General features: G+C 50.8%; 1 protein-coding gene across 1 annotated transcript; it reads left to right on the top strand.

The window, feature by feature from the left end:
* Positions 1-11,045: 11,045 nt before the first annotated feature.
* Positions 11,046-17,063, top strand: CELA3B (chymotrypsin like elastase 3B). Its single transcript, XM_059690899.1, has 8 exons — positions 11,046-11,179; positions 11,913-11,998; positions 13,347-13,444; positions 13,569-13,703; positions 14,787-14,923; positions 15,302-15,444; positions 16,121-16,273; positions 16,977-17,063. The coding sequence occupies exons 1-8, from the start codon at positions 11,140-11,142 to the stop codon at positions 16,992-16,994; spliced, it is 810 nt and encodes a 269-aa protein (XP_059546882.1). The 5' UTR covers positions 11,046-11,139; the 3' UTR covers positions 16,995-17,063.
* Positions 17,064-18,638: the final 1,575 nt, after the last annotated feature.

The raw sequence follows: 18,638 nt of genomic DNA, 5'->3' as shown, positions 1-18,638 counted from the left end.
TGTTGAAATCCTAACCTCGGTGTGATTTTATCAGGAGGTGGGGCCTTTAAGAAGTAATGAGGTCATGAGGATGGAGCCCTCGTGAATGGGATTAGTGCCCTCATAAGAAGAGGCACGAGCGCTTGCTCCTTGCTCTCTGCTCTCTGCCATCTGCAAACCAGGACACCAGGTTTGCCAGTGACCTTGGATTTGCCAGCCTCCAGAACTGTGAGAAATAAATGTCTGTTGTTTAAGCCACTAAGTCTATGGTATTTTGCATAGCATCCCAAGCAGATTAAAACAGTGATGTTTGTTTTAATGGGCAGGAGGTGTGTGCTCTGGTGCGTGTGTGTGTGTGTTGCGGGGGGTGGGGTGCCTGTACATGGGGGAGGCATGGTGAAACTTCTGAGCGTGTGCTTGCATACCACGCCCTGGGCATGATGGACATGTGCATGTGAGCGATTCTCACCTGTGCACACTAGGTGTTCTCCGGGAATGCGCGTGGGACCACTCTGATGTGCATGGTCAGCTCCCAGGGTTTCCTAGTGGGATTGAGCCCCAGATGTCCATGAGTGCACCCCATCTTGGCTTTCTTCCCTTCACCATCTCACGTCCTTGCTTCCCTACACGTATTTCTCAGCATCATCTCCCAAATAAACTGCCTGCTTTCGAATCCTTGTCTGCTCCTGGGATGAGAAGGAGGCAGCCCAAGAGGAGAGGCCAACATGCGGAGGCTGGCAGAGAGCAAAGATGACAAAAGCTGGGTCTATGGTGGCATCACTGCGCCTCCGAGTTAACAAATCGGCAACTGTCCTGCCCTCGCCTTCTGGTTAGGTGAGAAAGCCTGAACCATTTACATCTCTTTATATGGAGTCATCTGTTCCTTGTGGCTGAAAGCCTTCCAGGAATAGGAACTCAATAAGGCATAGTTCCATGTAAAGGGAAGTCAGTGGCTGTGTGAAAATGAGCCATAGGGGTAGGGCACTGCTGAGTGTGTGTGTGTGTGTGTGTGTGTGTGTGTGTGTGCACTATGTGAGTGCCTGCTGTGTGCAAACCCCCATGTATCTGAGCCACAGAATTGGGTCGTCCTGGCTTGCTCGTGTGACTCCCCTGTCAGCTCTTGGCTTCATCTTTCTTGAACACTTTCCACATCCTCAGCTCATTTGTTTCTCCACTGCCCCCACCTGGTTACCAGGACAACCTCTGTAGATTCCCAGCTAGCCTCCCCAGCTGGTATTCTTGATCCCCTTTAAACTATTTTCCATTCAGCAGTCAGAGTTGAAAACATACTTTACATCACGTTCTCTCCTTGAAAGCCCTTCAACGGCCCCTTGTTGCCCTCACCTCCCATGGAAGCTCCTGCCTTAGGTTTTTCCTCACTGTGGTTGGGCAGGGGGCCAGGGCACTGACTCCTGCAGACTGGATCTCCCAGAAACCAGTGGCACCTGCTTTCCAGGGGGGTTCAGCCAAAGGGAGGCACTGCTGGTGTTGCAGAGGACCGGAGAAAGAATCAAGCCACGCTTAGAAAAAGGGAGTTACATTTTATTTATAAATTCTGCGCAGGCCCAGAGGAAAATGTGTCTTTCAAATTCTGGGACCCCCAACATGGAGGAAACTTCTCTATTTATATTTTTTCCAGTTCTTTGCCTCACAAATTTGGAATGAGACTTCCGGGCCTTCTGAGAAAGAAGGCCTGTGTGCTGGGAAGGGGCCATGAGACCCTATCTCAAGGCCTGGCCTGGTGTCAGCACTGACAACTCTGTCTGGGGCATAGTTTATGGCCTCTCTGGAATGGGAGTAGTCTTATTTTCCTTATTATTTAAGCAAGCAAGCATTTACAGAAGCCATACTATCAGGGTTAAAATTTCAAACAGCAGTTCTTGTATAAGATGGATGCTTCGCTGGGAGACTGGACGGCGGCAGGAAGGGAGAAACTAGGGTATTTTTCTCCTTGTACCTCGTCCAAGGTCTCCACTTAACAGGGCTGGGCTGGGTGACCCTGGCTCACCTTCCTCTGTCCCTACAGGCAGTTGTGGCTAATCTCTGGGTTCCTCCACCTTCCCTGTTGTCTTCTCACCTGGGTAACCAATTCCCTCGCTTTCAAATACTTGAGATTTCTTTTTTTCTGGTTGACCCTGACTGACACCATCAGCCAGCTGACTCCCAGCCTGTGCAGGGCAGAGCCTTGGGAAGGGCGGAGAACAGAACCCGGACTTGGGTGTACCTCCCCCATGCCTCCTACCCCACCTCCGAACTTGAAGTCCTGTGAGCTAATCCATTTCTTAATTGTTTACCTGAGACCAGGCTTCCTGCTGCTCCCATCTGAAAGTTATCTGTGACATTTGGTGCCGGAGACCTGCAGCGGCCCCCAGGAGCCACCCTCCCTTGTTTCTAGAGGTAGAGGAGTTCCCCTGGCGCACAGGGCATTTCCCAGGCCCCCGGCAGCCAGGGGAGGCCTGAGCTGATTTCTTTATTTTTTTTTCTTAATGTATATTTATTGATTTCAGAGAGGAAGGAAGAGGGAGAGAGAGATAGAAACATCCAATGATGAGAGAGAATCATTGATCGGCTGCCTCCTGCAAGTCTCCCACTGGGGATAAAGCCCACAACCCAGGCATGTGCCCCTGACCGGAATCAAACCTGGGACCCTTCAGTTGGCAGGCCGATGTTCTAGCCACCGAGCCAAACCAGCTAGGGCCTGAGCTGATTTCTTTTTCTTTCTTTTCTCTCTCTCTCTCTTTCTTTCTTCCCAATAAATAAGCTTTATTCATACCATTAAAAAAGTTAATAGTGTCAATCAGGTTTCCAGCTGTTCTTCTTGGCTTCTCACTGGGCAGTTATCGGGTAATTGAAATCTAACACCTGCTTCCTAGACACTTTTCGCTCTATGGTGGGGTGTCTCTCTCCTTGGGGTGTTTGGGGAGGGGATGATTAAGAACTGCAGGTCTGGGCTTGAAGGGGCACAAAACAGGTGGGAAAGATTTCATTTTGGGGGCTGGCTGAGAGGCAGACCGAGCTGATTTCTGACCGTCGACAGAAGAGGTGAGCACAAATTCCAGGTCGGGTGCTTAGAGATAAGGCCATGCTTGCTCTTCGCCATTCTCTGTCTGGAATGTGGGTGCAGTGTAGGCGCCATCGCTGTGCTGTGAGTTTCCTAGGGCCACAAACTGGGTCGTTTAAACAACAGAAACGTATTCTCTCTCCGTTTTAGAGGCTAGAAGTCTGAGGTCTAGGTGTCAGCAGGGTTGGTTTCTTCCAAGAGCTGAGGGGAGGCTGGGTTCCAGGCCCCTCTCCTTGGCTTGTCCATGGCCACCTTCCCTCTAAGTGTGTCTCTCTGTGTCCAAAGTTTCCTTCTTGGTAAGGACCCTGGTCATATGGGATTAGGGCCCACCCTAATGACCTCCTCTTAACTAACTACACCTGCAATGACCCTTTGTCCAGATGATTACATTCTGGGCTATTAGAGGTTAGAACTTCAACACAGGGATTGAGGCGGGGGGACACATGGCTTGCAGGGGAGGGCACACCCTACGGATGGATTTCACAGAGCAAAGCTGCAACGCCACCTTAGACTTTGATGTTAGAGGGAAATACATTTTATTTTGGTTATTTCTTTATTATTTTAATAAATATATTTTTATTGATTTCAGAGAGGACGGGAGAGGGAGAGGGAGAAACATCCATGATGAGAGAGAATCACTGATTGGCTGCCTCCTGCATGCCCCACACTGGGGATCGAGCCCACAACCCAGGCACATGCCCTGACTGGGAATCGAACCATGACCTCCTTGTTCACAGGTCGACGCTCAGCCATTGAGCCACGCCAGCTGGGCAAGGGGAATACACTTTATCTTACTTTATGCACTATTATTTGGGGTCTCTGTTACATTCGTGCAAACATGTGTCATCAGTCATAAGATCCGGGAGGAGAACTCCAGGGGTAACTGAAGAATATTTAACGAAAGTACAGACAGGGTTGGAGAAATTCACAAGGGATGGTGAGCATTCCGAGGCTAGCAACAATGGGGAGCTGATACCAGTCCAGGCCTGAAGGGGCAGAGGGAAGGGCAGTTAATGGAGACAGGGCCTTCGGTGGAAGGATGCAGCCATTGCAAACCTGAGGGAATAGATACTGGAACTGCTCTCTCTTCCATCCTCCAGTCTCCTGCTGGCACCTTCCATTGGCTGAACCAAACCCAGAGGACAAGAGCCCACTGATGCAATCCATCAGGTCGGCCAAAGGGGCAGGGTGGGGCTGGTGGGGCTGGGTGGAGAGCAGATGGACAGTATCCAGCAGACTGACTGAATTCCTGCTGCTCACTCCCTGCTGGCTGTGAGCTCAGAGAACTTGTCATCCTCGCAGAAGGATCCCCACTGACCAGGACAATGCCTGGAATCTAGTAGGTGTTCAACAAATATTTGTTGAATATGTAGATGCCAGGACGGCAGGGGAGGAAGGAGGAGGCTTCACACCTCCTTCACCACCATCGCCCAGGGCCGCTGGGGGGAGGGACTCCCACCCCACCCCTGCTCAGGCCCAACAGACATGGCACCAGCCGTGGGAAGAAGACTGTCCCTGGTCCTCATCCCTCCCAGCACTACGGACCAACAATCCCTCAGGTCCCGGCCGAGGCAATGGCTTCCTTGGGACTAGAGCCACCTGCATGCGATCCCAGTCCTGGGTCTCGTGGCTTCTCAGTGCCATTGCAGGGCAGATGGGGCACTTGTTTGACCTGGGCCTCCTTCCCCACCCCTGAGGCTGGGCTGTCCCATCTGAGAGGGATGGGGCTGGAATTGGGGAACTCCAGGGCAATGAGGCACCAGAGAGTTCTGGACTTAAGATCACTGTGGCCTTGGCTGGTTTGGCTCAGTGGATAGAACGTCAGCTTGTGAACTGAAGGGTCCTGGGTTCGATTCCAGTCAAGGGCACATGCCTGGGTTGTGGGCTCGGTCCCCAGTAAGAGGCATGCAGGGGGCAGCCTATCAATGATTCTCTCTCATCATTGATGTTTCTCTCTATCCCTCTCCCTTTCTCTCTGAAATCAATAAAAATATCTTAAAAAAAAAAAAAAAGATCACTGCATATGGCACCTGCCCTGGTTTTGGGCTCGATCCCCCATAGAGAGTGTGCAGGAGGCAGGCGATCAATGACTCTCTCTCATCGTTGATGTTTCTATCTCTCTTTCCCTCTCCCTTCCTCTCTGAAATCAATAATAATTTTTTTAAAAAAAATCAGTGTATGAATCACAGTGAACATTGGTATCTTAAAGGCTCAGAGAAGTCCTGCAGGAAAGAATTTGAACTTTTGTTTAATCTTGTATTTTCCAACCCCATTTGACCTTTGATTCTGTACGTTGTGCCCACGGGGGTCTGTTCTGAGACCCGGGGTCACAGCTGTGAACAAAGCAGACAAAACCCCCTGCCTCACTGGGCTCCATTCCCGTGGGTCCATCTGCCATAGATCATCTGTTAATACCCTTTAGGATGCTGCTCTTCCGGACCACCATCCCAAGGCTGCAACTGAGCTTCCCCCGACACGGTCCCAGCCTCCAGATGTGCCCTTTATGAACGTCAGGGTCAATTGTACTTTCAGGGTAGAAAGAGTCAGGCATCTGGCCCTGGCCGGTTTGGCTCAGTGGATAGAGCATTGGCCTGCGGACTGAGGGGTCCCGGGTTTGATTCTGGTCAAGGGCATATACCTTGGTTGTGGGCACATCCCCAGTAGGGAGTGTGCAGGAGGCAGCTGGTCGATGTTTCTCTCTCATCGATGTTTCTAACTCTCTATCTCTCTCGCTTCCTCTCTGTAAAAAAATCAATAAAATATATTTTTTTAAAAAAAGAGTCAGGCATCTGAAGAGTCCTTTAGTTTCATTCATTCGGTCATTGACTCTTTTATTTTTTTGAAACCTTAAATCCCACAACCATTGTTTATTATATAGGTGAACCCAGATGAGCTGACTCTTTTAATATCATATGTATATTGTTGAGTACCTACTGTGTGCCAGGCCCCTTCTAGGCACTGGGAATTCAAAGGTGAATACGAGAAAGTTTTGTCCTCATGGAACTTCCCATCAGGTGGGAACTAGAAATGAAGGAACTCCCCAAGAAAAAGGCTCCCCAACCACCCCACTCTCCCTCCGCTTCCCATACCTACTTCCTAATTCCCCGTACTCTCCCCACCCTGGCTTCCACCGCCCACTCAGGGCGTGGGTTGTTGTGTTTCAGGCTGCTCCTACGGTAGAGCTGGCCCCTCCAGCTTCCTGGCCAGCACCCTCTTCCCAGGGCTTGGGAAGAGGTTCACCTCCAGGGATTTTGCTCCATCTGCTCCTCGGCCAGAGAGCCCCCAGAGGGTAAGTCAGCAGAGTGGCTGACTATGTCCACAGGCCTGGAGGTGAAATGACCCAACAGATTGTGATGGGACAGTGGTCCTGGAGGACAGAGGGCCAGGGTGGCCGCATGTCTGTCTGCAGAGCCCACAGAGAGGCCAGGACCTGCTCAAGGCGGCCTGGATAAAGGCTGGGACAGCTTATGGTGTGAAGCTGGGGGGTGCCTGTGGGTTACCTTCTGCCAGGCCAGGCAGCAACAAATCAGGGGGCCTTAAGCCAGTCCTCACAGTTCTCTGGGTCTTGATGCCCCTATTTTTCAGACAGAAGAGTCGGATTAGATCATTAGGTCATTTTAGGCTCTGTTTCGCCGTTCTTCAGTGGAATCTGGGAGTATCTGACCTGCCGCCCACCTTCCCACAGCTTCCCCCCTCCTCCCTCTTTCTTCCTCAGCCCAGGGCCTGAGAAATCACTCAGAGCTTTAAAGCTGAGCAAACAAACATGTCCAGGCCCATAGGGAACAGGTGGTACGGGAAGGCACAGCTATTTTTATCACAGTTTGAAGGATTTTCACAGCTGCTTCTGTTGTGTCCACACATTTTCCATGAGCCCTGGGTATTGGGGTGCAGACGTCACTGAGGGTGTCATGGGAGGGGGTGACCTTCGGAGAGGAAACCTGCCCAGCTGATGCCTGACGTTCCGCCTTGGGGATCCATCTAAAGCAGCTCAGCCTTGCCCTCCTCCCGGCTTCCAGAACCTTCCAGAACGCAGGAGCCCCGGAGGAGGGCTCTACGCTGCGTTAGGAGCACTGGCAGGAAGGAGCCTGGCCATTCTTAGAGCACTGGGTGTTGAGGGGTGACTCAGGAAAGCCTGCAGAGCCACTTTGCCTTATTTAGCAAGTGTTTATTGAGCACCATCAACGTGTTGGCCCTGGGCTGGGGGGCTGCTTGCAACAGCCAAGGATGTGCTGTCTTTTCCACAAATGAATGTGGACTAAATTCACTGACTTTGTGCCAGGCACTGTGCTTCATGGTCACAGAGGTATTGCTCTATCTCCAAAACACGCCCTGATCCCACCCCTATCTGTTTCCATCTCTACTGCCCAAGGCCAAGCCCGCCCCCTCACATTTGCCCACCCCCTAAATAGCTCCAGCTGGTCCCCTTCTCTCTCTCCCACAATCCTTCACGCAGCACCCAGGAAGAGAGTTTTTGAAAGCATAAATGAGATCCCAGGTCCTTCCCCCACTTAATCAGCTCCCTCTCCCCCTCCCCCATGGCTTGCTCCTTATGCTGAAAATAAAGACCCAACTCCTTATTACCGACCGGAAAATAAACCCTCCAGGATCTGCCCTTCACCCACCTCTCTCTCGTTCTTATTCTCTCTTTCAGGCAATAGAACTAGATAAATTATAATCCTCAGCCCATGACATACTCTCATCATTGTTTCAGGCGTCATTAGTTCACTCACGGGCCACTTTCATTTAGTTAGACATACAGTTATTTTAAATAATGTACTGAGCACCTTCAAAACCACATCTGACATAATAACGCAGATGAACCTCAGAAGCATTATGCTAAGGAAAAGTCACCCAGAAACAAAAGATATAGACTGTATCTTCATTTGTAGTAAAGATTCTAGAAAAGGCAAACTGTAGTGACAGAAAGCAGACCACTGGGTGCTGGGGCCAGGTGTGGGGGTGAGACAGCATGAAACCAGGCAGGAGGAAAATTTGGGGGTATTGAAAGTGTTCTGGAATGGCCGGGTGGCTCAGTTGGTTGGAGTGTCGTCCTATACACCAAAAGATTGTGGGTTCGATTTCCGGGTCAAGGCACGTATGAGAGGCAACAGATTGATGTTTCTCACATTGATGTTTCTCTTTCTCTCTCTCTCTCTCTCTCTCTCTCTCTCTCTCTCTCTCTCTCATTTCCTCTCTCTCTAAAATCAATAAATACATCCTTGGGTGAGAATTAAAAAAGTTTTGCCCAGCCAGCATAGCTCAGTGATTGAAACAGGAGGTTGAGGTTTGATTCTGGGTCAGGGCACATGCCCAGGTTGTGGGCTCAATGCCCAATAGGGGGCATGCGGGAAGCAGCTGATTAATGATTCTCTGTCATCATTGATGTTTCTGTCTCTCTTCTTCTCCCTTCCTCTCTGAAATCAATACAAATATATTTTTAAAAAACTTCTGCTATCATCAACAAATCAACAAACAATAGGTGCTGGTGAGAATATGGAGAAAAAGGAACCCTCCTGCACTGCTGGTGGGAATGCAGACTGGTGTAGCCACTATGGAAGACAGTGTGGAGTTTCCTCAAAAAGTTAAAAATGGAACTCCCATTTGACCCAGTGATCCCACTTCTATGACTATATCCCAAGAAACCAGAAACACCAATCAGAAAGGATATATGCACCCCTATGTTCACATCGGCACAATTTACAATAGCTAAGATTTGGAAACAACCTCAGTGCCTATCAGCAGATGAGTGGATTAAAAAACAGTGGTACATCTACACAATGGAATACTATGCCGCTATAAAAAAAGAAGGAACTTTTACCATTTGCAACAGCATGGATGGAACTGGAGAGCATTATGCTAAGAGAAATAAGCCAGTTGGAGAAAGATAAATATCACATGATCTCACTCATATGTGGGATAGAATGATCAACATAATTTGATGAACAAGAATAGATCCAGAGACAAATGGCAAGGGAGGAGGGGTTAGAGAGCAACCAAAGGACTTGTACGCATGCATATTAGCATAACCAATGGACACAGACACTGGGGCGGTGGGGGCTTGCCCGGGGTGGGAATGGCTGTGGGGGTGGGGAGTCAAGTGGGGAGAAAAAGGAGACATATGTAAAACTTTAGACAATAAAAACAAACAAACAAAACACTTCTGTATTATGGTTGTGGTGGTGGTTACATAACTGTATTTGTCAAAACTTATTAATTTTACACTTAAAACCGGCAAATTTTGTTATGTAAATTAACCTTCAATAAACCCAAAACAAAATCTAACGCAAAGCTAGAACCTCTAGCAACATGTAACCTGTCCTCGTCCCCACCAGATTTCAGCCAACCATCATCCAGAATCCTATGTCCATCACACTCTGCTTGCTTTTTTATAGTTTAATTCATCTACTTGTAGTCCTTAAAAAGTATGTTTTTAATTTTTCTTTTAGTTAAAAAGTATGTTTTTACCTCTATAAAAAAGGACAGTAGCCTGCATTTAATTATTCAGGACCTTTTTTCCTTAATTTACATTCCTAGGAATTATCAACATTGTGGCATGTCACTGTGATTCATTCTTTGACTGTGGGTTCATGCTCCATTCTCTGAATACTCTACATATAGACATGCATTCACGCATTCTCCTTGATGGACACCTGAGGTGTGATTAAAGATTGAGGACCCCCCTAGCTGGTTTGGCTCGGTGGATAGAACGTCGGCCTGCGGACTGAAGGGTCCCAGGTTCGATTCCGGCCAAGGGCACATGCCTGGGTTGCAGGCTCAATCCCCAGTGGAGGGCGTGCAGGAGGCAGCCGATCGATGATTCTCTCTCATCATTGATGTTTCTGTCTCTCTATCCCTTTCCCTTCCTCTCAAAATCAATAAAAATATATTAAAAAAAAAAAAAAAGATTGCGGACAGGGCTGCCCGGAACATACTTGTGCGCCTCCCGGGCACATGTGCAAGGTTTTCTCCAGGGTTTGTACTAGGAACAGAACTGCTGAATCACAGGCGAACTCAGCTGTAGGTGCTCCTCGTCTTTGACGCATCACCCCCCACTCTCCACCTTGACCGTGCTCCAGCCACATTGCTATCCCTCTCCTCAAACCAGCCGCGTCCACTCCAGCTCCTGGACCTTTGCACTTGCTGTCCTTTTTACCTGGAGTGCTTTTCCTTTACTTATCCTCTAGGACTCATTCAAACACAACCTCCTCAGTCCAAATGTCACTCTTTCTGGACCCATTACTCCTGTTCCCACCCCAGTCACTCACATGTCATTCTTTTTGCAGCACCTACCGCCACACTCAGAAACAGCCTTAACTTATTTTTTTGGTTTGTTATTGTTTTTCTAGGAGAGCTGGGGCCATGTCTTATTTAGCGGTGCACCCCCTGATATAGAGAAAGTACTCAACAAAAAAATGTTTTTAATGTGATTTTATTGATTTCAGAGAGGAAGGGAGAAGGAGAGAGAGAGAGAAACATCAACGATAAGAGGGAATCATTGATCGGCTGCCTCCTGCATGCCCCGCCTTGGGGATCGAGCCTGCAACCCAGGCATGTGCCCTGACCGGGAATCAAACCATGACCTCCTGAAAGGCCCACGTTCAACCACTGAACCACACCAGCCAAATTTTTATTATTATTATTGAGGTGGATACTGATATCAATTCCATGTTAGAGATGAGAAATCTGAAGCTCAGAGAGGTTAATCCACGTGCCCAAGGTTGCAGAGCTTGGAGGTGACAGGATTTGAATCTAGGTCTGACCAGTTCCAAAGCCCATGTTCTTTCCTGGAAGAGGCTGTTTTGTTCTCATGTGAACTTTCCTTCCCCCTCCCCTGTTATCAGCAGGCCATTCAATGTCACCTGCATAGCCACATGAGAGAACTCTGTGGCCACACAGGTAGCATTGTGTAGAACTCTGGGTCCTGTCATTGGCTGTCATTCTCCCTTTTGCAGTGGGTGGGGCCATGGCCTTGGACCGTGGGAGACCTGGACTCCCACCACCTGTTTCAGAAATGGGGCCCAGTCCAGTCCCCCACCAACCCTCAGCCCTATATTAGAGTCCCAGCTCTGGGCCTCTTTCTTATCATCTCAAAACGCACCATGCTCCGGCTGCTGAGTTCCCTCCTCTTGGTGGCCCTCGGTAAGACCCCGGCCTGTGTCTGTGTTACCCTGGGTCAGGAGCCCTTGAAGTCTGCCCCATGCCCTGGATCTCATGAACCCAGCATGTATAGGAGGGGGTCTTCAGCTTGTACCTAGGGCATGCTTGAGGGGGCTTTCAGCCTGGTACTTGAGCAGGATAATGGAGGGGAAGCCAGGGGTGGGCCAGCTTAGGAGAAAGACCCAAAGGGCTGTGGTGGGAGTCCTCAGTGGGGGCAGCAAACAGTCTAATGGTGAAAAGTTTGGGCTCTGTGGTTGGACCGCTTAGGCTGGAGATTCTACTCCTTTGCTTAACCCTCCAACTTTCCTCTCACACTCCTCCTACCCGCTCCATATTCTGTGCTCTAACCTCTTCCTGGTCACTCTGACACACTGCATTCCAGCTCAGGGCCGCCTCCTTTAAGACGCCTTCCTTGACTGACAGTAATAGCTATCACTTCTCAAAGGCTCTGAGGCTCTAGGCACTGTTCTAAGGGCACTAAACCCTTCAATGTTTCCCTGGGAAGAAGCCACATGTTCATCTATCCCTGGACCCCTGGGACTCTGCTGTAGTCCAAATGCTCACAGTTCATATGCAAGGCTACTGAGGTCCAGAGCGGGGAAGGGGCTTTATGGGGTCACAGAGCCAGTTTGTGGTAAGCTGGGACTGGGACCCAGAATTCTCCTTAGCTTCTGGGGACCCTCTAGCTGATTGACACCTCTACTCTCCCTTCCAGCCTCGGGCTGTGGCCGACCTTCTTACCACCCTTCCACCCGGGTGGTCAATGGCGAGGATGCGGTCCCCTACAGCTGGCCCTGGCAGGTAAGAGCAATACCCGTGGCACTGTTTCCTGCCATAGTCGCTGTACCTCGTGCTCTGGCTGCAAGGCATCCAGTCTTAACCCCATTGCCTTGCTTCTGGTATTCACTTCAGCTTCCAAAGGCCAGAAAACCCTTGGACAATCTATGTGGAAGTTTTGCCCATTCGACCTGTAACCCTTACAGGGATGTTTGCAAGTTAAACGTGGAATCTGGAGAGAGCAATGTTTAACCCAAGGGTTGGTGCACTAAGTAGAATTTCAGGCTGTACACACAGGGAGGGAGATTTCTGGGGACTCATTTCTAGACTCCTTGAATTGTAGAAAAGAGTGATAATGTTGCCCAGCTGCTGTGGCTCAGTTAGTTGAGTGTCTTCCCATGCACCGAGAGGTCACCAGTTCAAGTCACTGGTTCAATTCCCAGTCGGGGCACATTCTACATTCCAAGTTGGGGCATATGCCTGGTTGCGGGTTTGATCCCTGGTAGGGGATGTGTAGGAGGCAACTGATCACATCAATGTTTCTCTCTCCCTCTCCCTTCCTCTCTCTCTAAAATTCAATAAACTAGTCTTTAATTGTTTTTTTTTTAATCCAGTGGCTCAATAGCCACATGTGGCTAGTGGCTACCATAGTGGACAGCCAAAATATAGAACATTTCCATCACCACAGAAACTCCTATTAGATAGCACTGGTTTATAGCAGGAGTCAGCAACCTTATTCTATAAGGGACCAGAGAGTGAATATTTTAGCCTTTGTTGCCATATAGTTTTCATTGCAATGACTTCACTCTGCCATTGTAGCGTGAAAGCATAGATGATGCATAAATGAATAAGTATGACTCTTTCCCAATAATCTTATGTACAAAAATAGACCATAAGCCCAATTGGGTCCAGGAGCTATGATTTGCCAACCCCTGGTTTAGTAGGAGCTTTTGAAAGTCTGAATGTGGAAATAAGAAGAGAGGCCGAGAACTTGAGGCGGGTTGTGCCTCAGAGGGCCCAAGAAAGGGCCTTAAAAGAACGGAGGTTCAGGAGAACTGGGTGCCCGATAGAACAGAGGGCCTGGGGTTCTCGGGACAGAAAATTAGAGGGCAGAGAATGTGGAGGTCCCCAGGGAGACCCTAGGGCTGGGAGTTGGAGGGGCTTTTGGACAGAGCGAGGGGGATTCTAGTGGAAAAGTGACAGGGCCACCATGAGCAGCTGCCTAGGTTGGGCACTGCGTCTTTCTAGAGGGCGCCGTTCTTTTCTGCAGGCAGGAGGCCCTCTAGAGTTGTACAGTGCCCCTACACAGCCTGGGGTAGCAACCCCCTTGTGGGGTCCAAACCACTCAGGCTTCTCCCTCCCTGGCCCCCAGATCTCCCTGCAGTATGAGAAGAACGGAGCCTTTCACCACACCTGTGGTGGCACCCTCATTGCCCCCGAGTGGGTCATGACTGCGGGCCACTGCATCTCGTGAGTTCTCTCACTCGCCCCGTCCCTGCATGCGACCCGGGCAGGCCAGGGTGGTAGGTGGCTGTGGGAGGGACGGAGGGAGGGAGGCCAGTCAGGCCTGGACTGACCTTACCTCCGCTGGCAGGAGCTCCCTGACCTACCAGGTGGTGCTGGGAGAGTATGACCGGGCTGAGAATGAGGGCCCCGAGCAGGTGATCCCCATTAACTCTGAGGATCTCTTCGTGCACCCACTCTGGAACCCCAACTGCGTGGCCTGTGGGTAAGTGAACTCTCAGGCCTGGGACCTAGGGGCTCCTCTACTCAGCCCTCCATCACCCAAAGCCAATTCTGGGCCCTGCAAGCTGTGCCCAGGTCCACATGCTGAGGGTCGGCGCCAGCAGAGCCTTTAAGGACCATCTGCACCGAACCTCTCTCCCTAAGCAGGGGACAGCAGGGCCCAAGGAGGGGCAGGGACTCCCCCAAGGCCACTTGGCTGGTTGGCTTCAGAGGCCAGGATTCCTCTAGAACCCATTCTCCCAAATCCAAGAGTTCCTCCACTCAACAGCTATCACCCAGTGCATTCTGGGTTCCCGGCACCATGGGCAAAAGGAGAAGCGCTGGACTAAGAGTCAGGCTCCAGCACTAAGTCGCTGTGCGGCCTGGGCAAGTCACTGCCCTTCTCGGGGCCTCCGTTTTACCACTTGCCAAGGGTGAACTGCTGTGCTTCCTGGGTGGTTATGAAGGTCAAGGAGGCAGTCACTGGGTGAGGACACGAAGGTGGGGGGCCACTTAAGGCCCTCAACCATATGCAAAACTGTGTGTCGGGATGGTTCAGTATTTTGGGTGGGAAGGTCCAAGAAGAGTGCAGAACCCCTAAAAGTGCCGGACAAGAATGAGGGGCCATGAGGGTCAAGACCATGACCTGTCCTCACGGGCTCCTGGAGTAAGTGGAGAGAAAAATCAGACCCAGGTGAAGTGAGTTGAGTGACAAGCGGGTGGATGAAGACCGAGCAGGGGATCTCAAAGGCTGGTCCCAGGCCGGCAGCGCCCCCTGGAAACCTGTTAGAAATGTGAACTTCCGAGCCCCACTCAGACCCCCTGCATTGGAAACTGTGGGATGGGGCCCAGCAACCTGTGTTTTAACAAGCCTTCCTGGTGATTCTGATGCAACTGAAGCGTGAGAACCACTTCAGGGTGAAACCTGAGGACAGCTGTGAAGGTCAAGGGTGAGCAGGGAGCTGAAGAGGTCTGCAGGGACAAGGGGCAGATGTGGTCGGAATGTGAAATATCTGGAGCAAAGACTGGGAGGTGGGGCTTGGTCTGGGGGATAAGGAGGCTCCCGTGACTTTTCCCTCCTCCCCAGCAATGACATCGCCCTCATCAAGCTGTCACGCCCCGCCAAGCTGGGAGACTCAGTCCAGCTCGCCTGCCTCCCTCCTGCCGGTGAAGTCCTGCCCGACGAGGCACCCTGCTACATCAGCGGCTGGGGCCGACTCTACAGTACGTGCTGCACCCCACCCCCCTGCCCCCCCCCAGCCACTGGGACAGTGGGCAGAAAGGCAGGGCCTGGGAACAGAGGTTGAGGTCAACACCTGGACCAGTCCTTGCACTTTTCCCCAATTCCTCCTCCAGCAACAGCCTTCTGCCCTCTCCTCCCAAACGTGAATATGCTCGATTGAACTCGATTTTTAGTGAGTGCCAGGCGCCGGGGATGCAGATAGACAAAGCGGACAGGACTCTATAGCCGGGTGGGAAGAGGGTCCCCATTTTCCCCATCAGAACCTCCACCCCACACTGAGGCTCCCAGCCCTGACTCCCAGACCCCAGCCCAAGCCCTGCACCCCAGGACCCCCCACTCAGCGCTCTCTACCCCCACAGCTGGTGGGCCACTCCCTGACAAGCTGCAGCAGGCCCTGCTGCCCGTGGTGGACCATCAGCGCTGCTCCAAGTGGGACTGGTGGGGCAGCGCCCTGAAGGAGACCATGGTGTGCGCCGGCGGGGACATCCGCTCCGGGTGCAACGTGAGTCAGCCCCCTGGGCTGCAGCCACTCAGCTGGGCGGCCAGGGCCCTGGGGTCCCACATCTGCCTGGAAGGTGCTGGAGGAATCTTGCCTGCTTGACCCCTTCAGCCTCCAGGCCAGCAGGACTGGGAGGAAGTTAGGTATAGCTCAGACACACGTTCCCAGCCCGGGTGTCATGACCTTTGGATTCTAGCCCTGGTCACACACTGCCTTGACCCTGGTCCTCAGGCTTCCCCACCAACACAGCAAGGCATATTGACTTGTAAAGTCATCTTCGACTCTGTTGTCCTGAAGTTATCATTAAACCAAACTATTATTGTATTAGAAGTGAGTATAAAATGAAAAAAAGAGAAGTATGAACAGTAACATGAATAGTTAACTGTGGTGCTAATAATGGGAACGACCATTTATTAACGGCTTCCTTTCTACTAGGCATTGTGCTAAGATGATATATCGATCATCTCATTTAATTCTCACAAAAATCTCAAAGACCGATACCATTCCTCATCACAAAGAGCAAACTGAGGTTCAGACCAGGTTGATGGGTGGCTGTGGGAGGGATGAAAGGAGGGAGGCCAGTGATACAGGTTTCTCAAAACCCCAAAGTCAGAATCGACTCCTTACCGCTCAGACATGGCTCAGCCCCCCACCCACGCCCCCCCTCTGACCATTCCAGGGTGACTCTGGAGGACCCCTCAACTGCCCCGCCGCCGATGGCTCCTGGCAGGTCCACGGTGTGACCAGCTTCGTTTCTGCCTTCGGCTGCAACACCCGCAAGAAGCCCACTGTGTTCACGCGTGTCTCAGCCTTTAACGACTGGATCCAGGAGGTGAGCAGGCAGAGGAGCCAGGAGGGCTCCATGTGCTGCTCCTCTGAGAGGTGCCCGGGGGAGGGGAGAAGAGGGGTCAGGGCAGCAGATCCTGAGGAGGGGCTCAAAGGATCCGAGTAAAGGGGTCCTTGGTGACATTCCAGAGGGCTGGGAGGGGGGTGTTTTCTGCTACAGTGTGGCCCCAAGAACTTCGATAGCTTCTGGGTGGAGCTTTGAACTGCTGAACCCAGCAAATGTTTATTCAGCAAGTGTTTACAAAGTGCCTCCTCTGTGCAGGTCTTTTCTTTGTCCAAGCATTGCCCTGTGCGGGGGACAGATCATTAAATGAGCAGTAATGATGAGCTGTGATAGGAGAGGCTCAGGCCCCAGTGAGAGTGCAGATATCACCTGGGGTTGAATGGTGAGGGGGAGTGATGTTTGTAATAGTAACAGCCACCAGGTAGAAACTGCTTAAGTATGTACCAGGCACTGTAATAAGCACCTTAGTTAATAGTTTAATGAAAAAAGCCCCATGAGGTGACGACTATGGTTACCCCCATTATACAGATGAAGAAACTGAGGCTCAGAGAGGTCCAGTCACCCTCCCAGGGTCACATAGCTAATGAGTGACATGGCTGGGAGTTTAACCCAGTTCCATCTGGCTTCAGAATCTGTGCTCCTAACTAGACTACTCTGTGTCTCCCCCGCCCCCTTGTTTTTCCAGACCATGGCCAGCAACTAGAACCAAGGCCTGGGTGGCAGGACGGATCCACACTCTTCCCCCAAAAAATATTAAAGATCTCTCAGAAAATTCCAGCTCCAGGCTTGCTTCCTTCTTTAACTCACCTCTTCCCCTTCAGCCCTTTCCCAAAATAGTAGATCCGCTATGTAGAGACAAGACCATATGCAACCTTCTCATATGAAGATGAGAAAAAAATGAGACCCAGAGAGAAGAAGGGAAGTTGCTACAGGGTGACCTGCACCCCTTTGCCTGGGAGTGAGGGGATCCCAGGACACAGGGCTTTCAGTGCTGAAGCCGGGAGAGTTGGTCACCCTCTGTAGCCACACATGATCATTGGTTTTTCAATGCAGAACACATGGTAGAACCTGCAGGAAAACTGACTTTGCCAGCTCCCTGGGCGGCTCATGCTGGAGTGGGAAGGGCCATGCTTTTCCTGCTTCCACTGATAGGCTGGGGAAGGAGGACTACAGTCCTTCATTCATTCAGCAGCATTCATTCCTCGTTCCAGATGAGGGCGCAGCGGGGAAGATGACATGGTTCCTGCCCTGAAATAGCTCCTTATTTAGAGAGAAATAAGCCTATCAGAATCGTCCATCAGAACCCTTCCTAGCACCTTCTTTGTGGAAATGTCAGGGCTGGGAGTACAGAGGGGAGTAGGACCAGCTGGGGAGAGTCCTTGCTGGGAGGGAGCAGATGCACGCACAGATGTGCACGCAATGCTGACAATGAGGCCGGAGCCCTGTGAGCGGTTGTTGAGGTCCAAGACTGCTGCCACGCAGCCAAAAGCAAAATTAAAAACAACGAATTCCTTTACTCATGCTTTTCCTGAATACCATGAAAGGAAATATGGTCCCAGTGAGGACACACACATATATCTTTTTTAAAATACATTTTTATTTATTTCAGAGAGGAAGGGAGAGGGAGAGAAAGAAACATCAATGATGAGAGAATCATTGGTCAGATGCCTCCTGCACACCCCCCACTGGGGATTGAGCCTGCAACCCAGGCGTGTGCCCTGACTAGTAATCGAACCTGGGACCCTTCAGTCCACAGGCCAACGTGGTCTATCCACTGAGCCAAACCAGCTAGGGCCACCCATATATCATTTTTAATATTAATGTTGTTTCATTACCCACCTTTTAAAATCGTACTTCTAATTTTGAAAGTTGAAAAGGTACAGCATAGCAAATAATGTAGGACACATCCAAGTAGCTTCCCTCCAGAATGGTCAAATTTTACATTTTTGCTTCATGTTTCTGAAAGGAATAACTACAGTAAAGGTGGAGACTCCTTTGTACTCTTCCCAGAGGTCACCATCATCATGGGTGTGGGGTCATTAACCCTATTACTGCTTTTCCTTTAGGGCACATAGTAGGATAGCTCTTGCCTGCCCCCTTGAAGTTCGGTTTGGCCACGTGGCTTGCTCTGGGGGATGATCGGAGAGACAGGACGATTTGCCAAGCTCTCGTTCCCTTTTGCCCTGGCAACTGGTGGCCACAGGTCAGCGGGGGTCCCAGAGTGAGGAGCCAGGACAGAGCCGCTGCTGACCCCTGCTGGACATGTAGCACAAGCAACAAATAGACTCTTCCTAAGTCACTGTGATTTCCCGCGGTTGTTACAGAAGCACGGCTCCAACCTATTCTG

Source organism: Myotis daubentonii, chromosome 3, assembly GCF_963259705.1.
Source record: "Myotis daubentonii chromosome 3, mMyoDau2.1, whole genome shotgun sequence".
Lineage (NCBI taxonomy): Eukaryota > Metazoa > Chordata > Mammalia > Chiroptera > Vespertilionidae > Myotis > Myotis daubentonii.
The sequence above is the reverse complement of the archived record's forward strand: the minus strand, read 5'-3'. Positions and strand labels throughout refer to the sequence as shown.

Bases quoted from the DNA above. Each gene is read 5' to 3' on its own strand.
- CELA3B (XM_059690899.1), top strand. From the start codon at position 11,140: ATGCTCCGGCTGCTGAGTTCCCTCCTCTTGGTGGCCCTCG. The intron at 13,704-14,786 runs GTAAGTGAACTC...CCTCCTCCCCAG, and splicing joins CCCAACTGCGTGGCCTGTGG to CAATGACATCGCCCTCATCA. The intron at 14,924-15,301 runs GTACGTGCTGCA...CTACCCCCACAG, and splicing joins CGGCTGGGGCCGACTCTACA to CTGGTGGGCCACTCCCTGAC.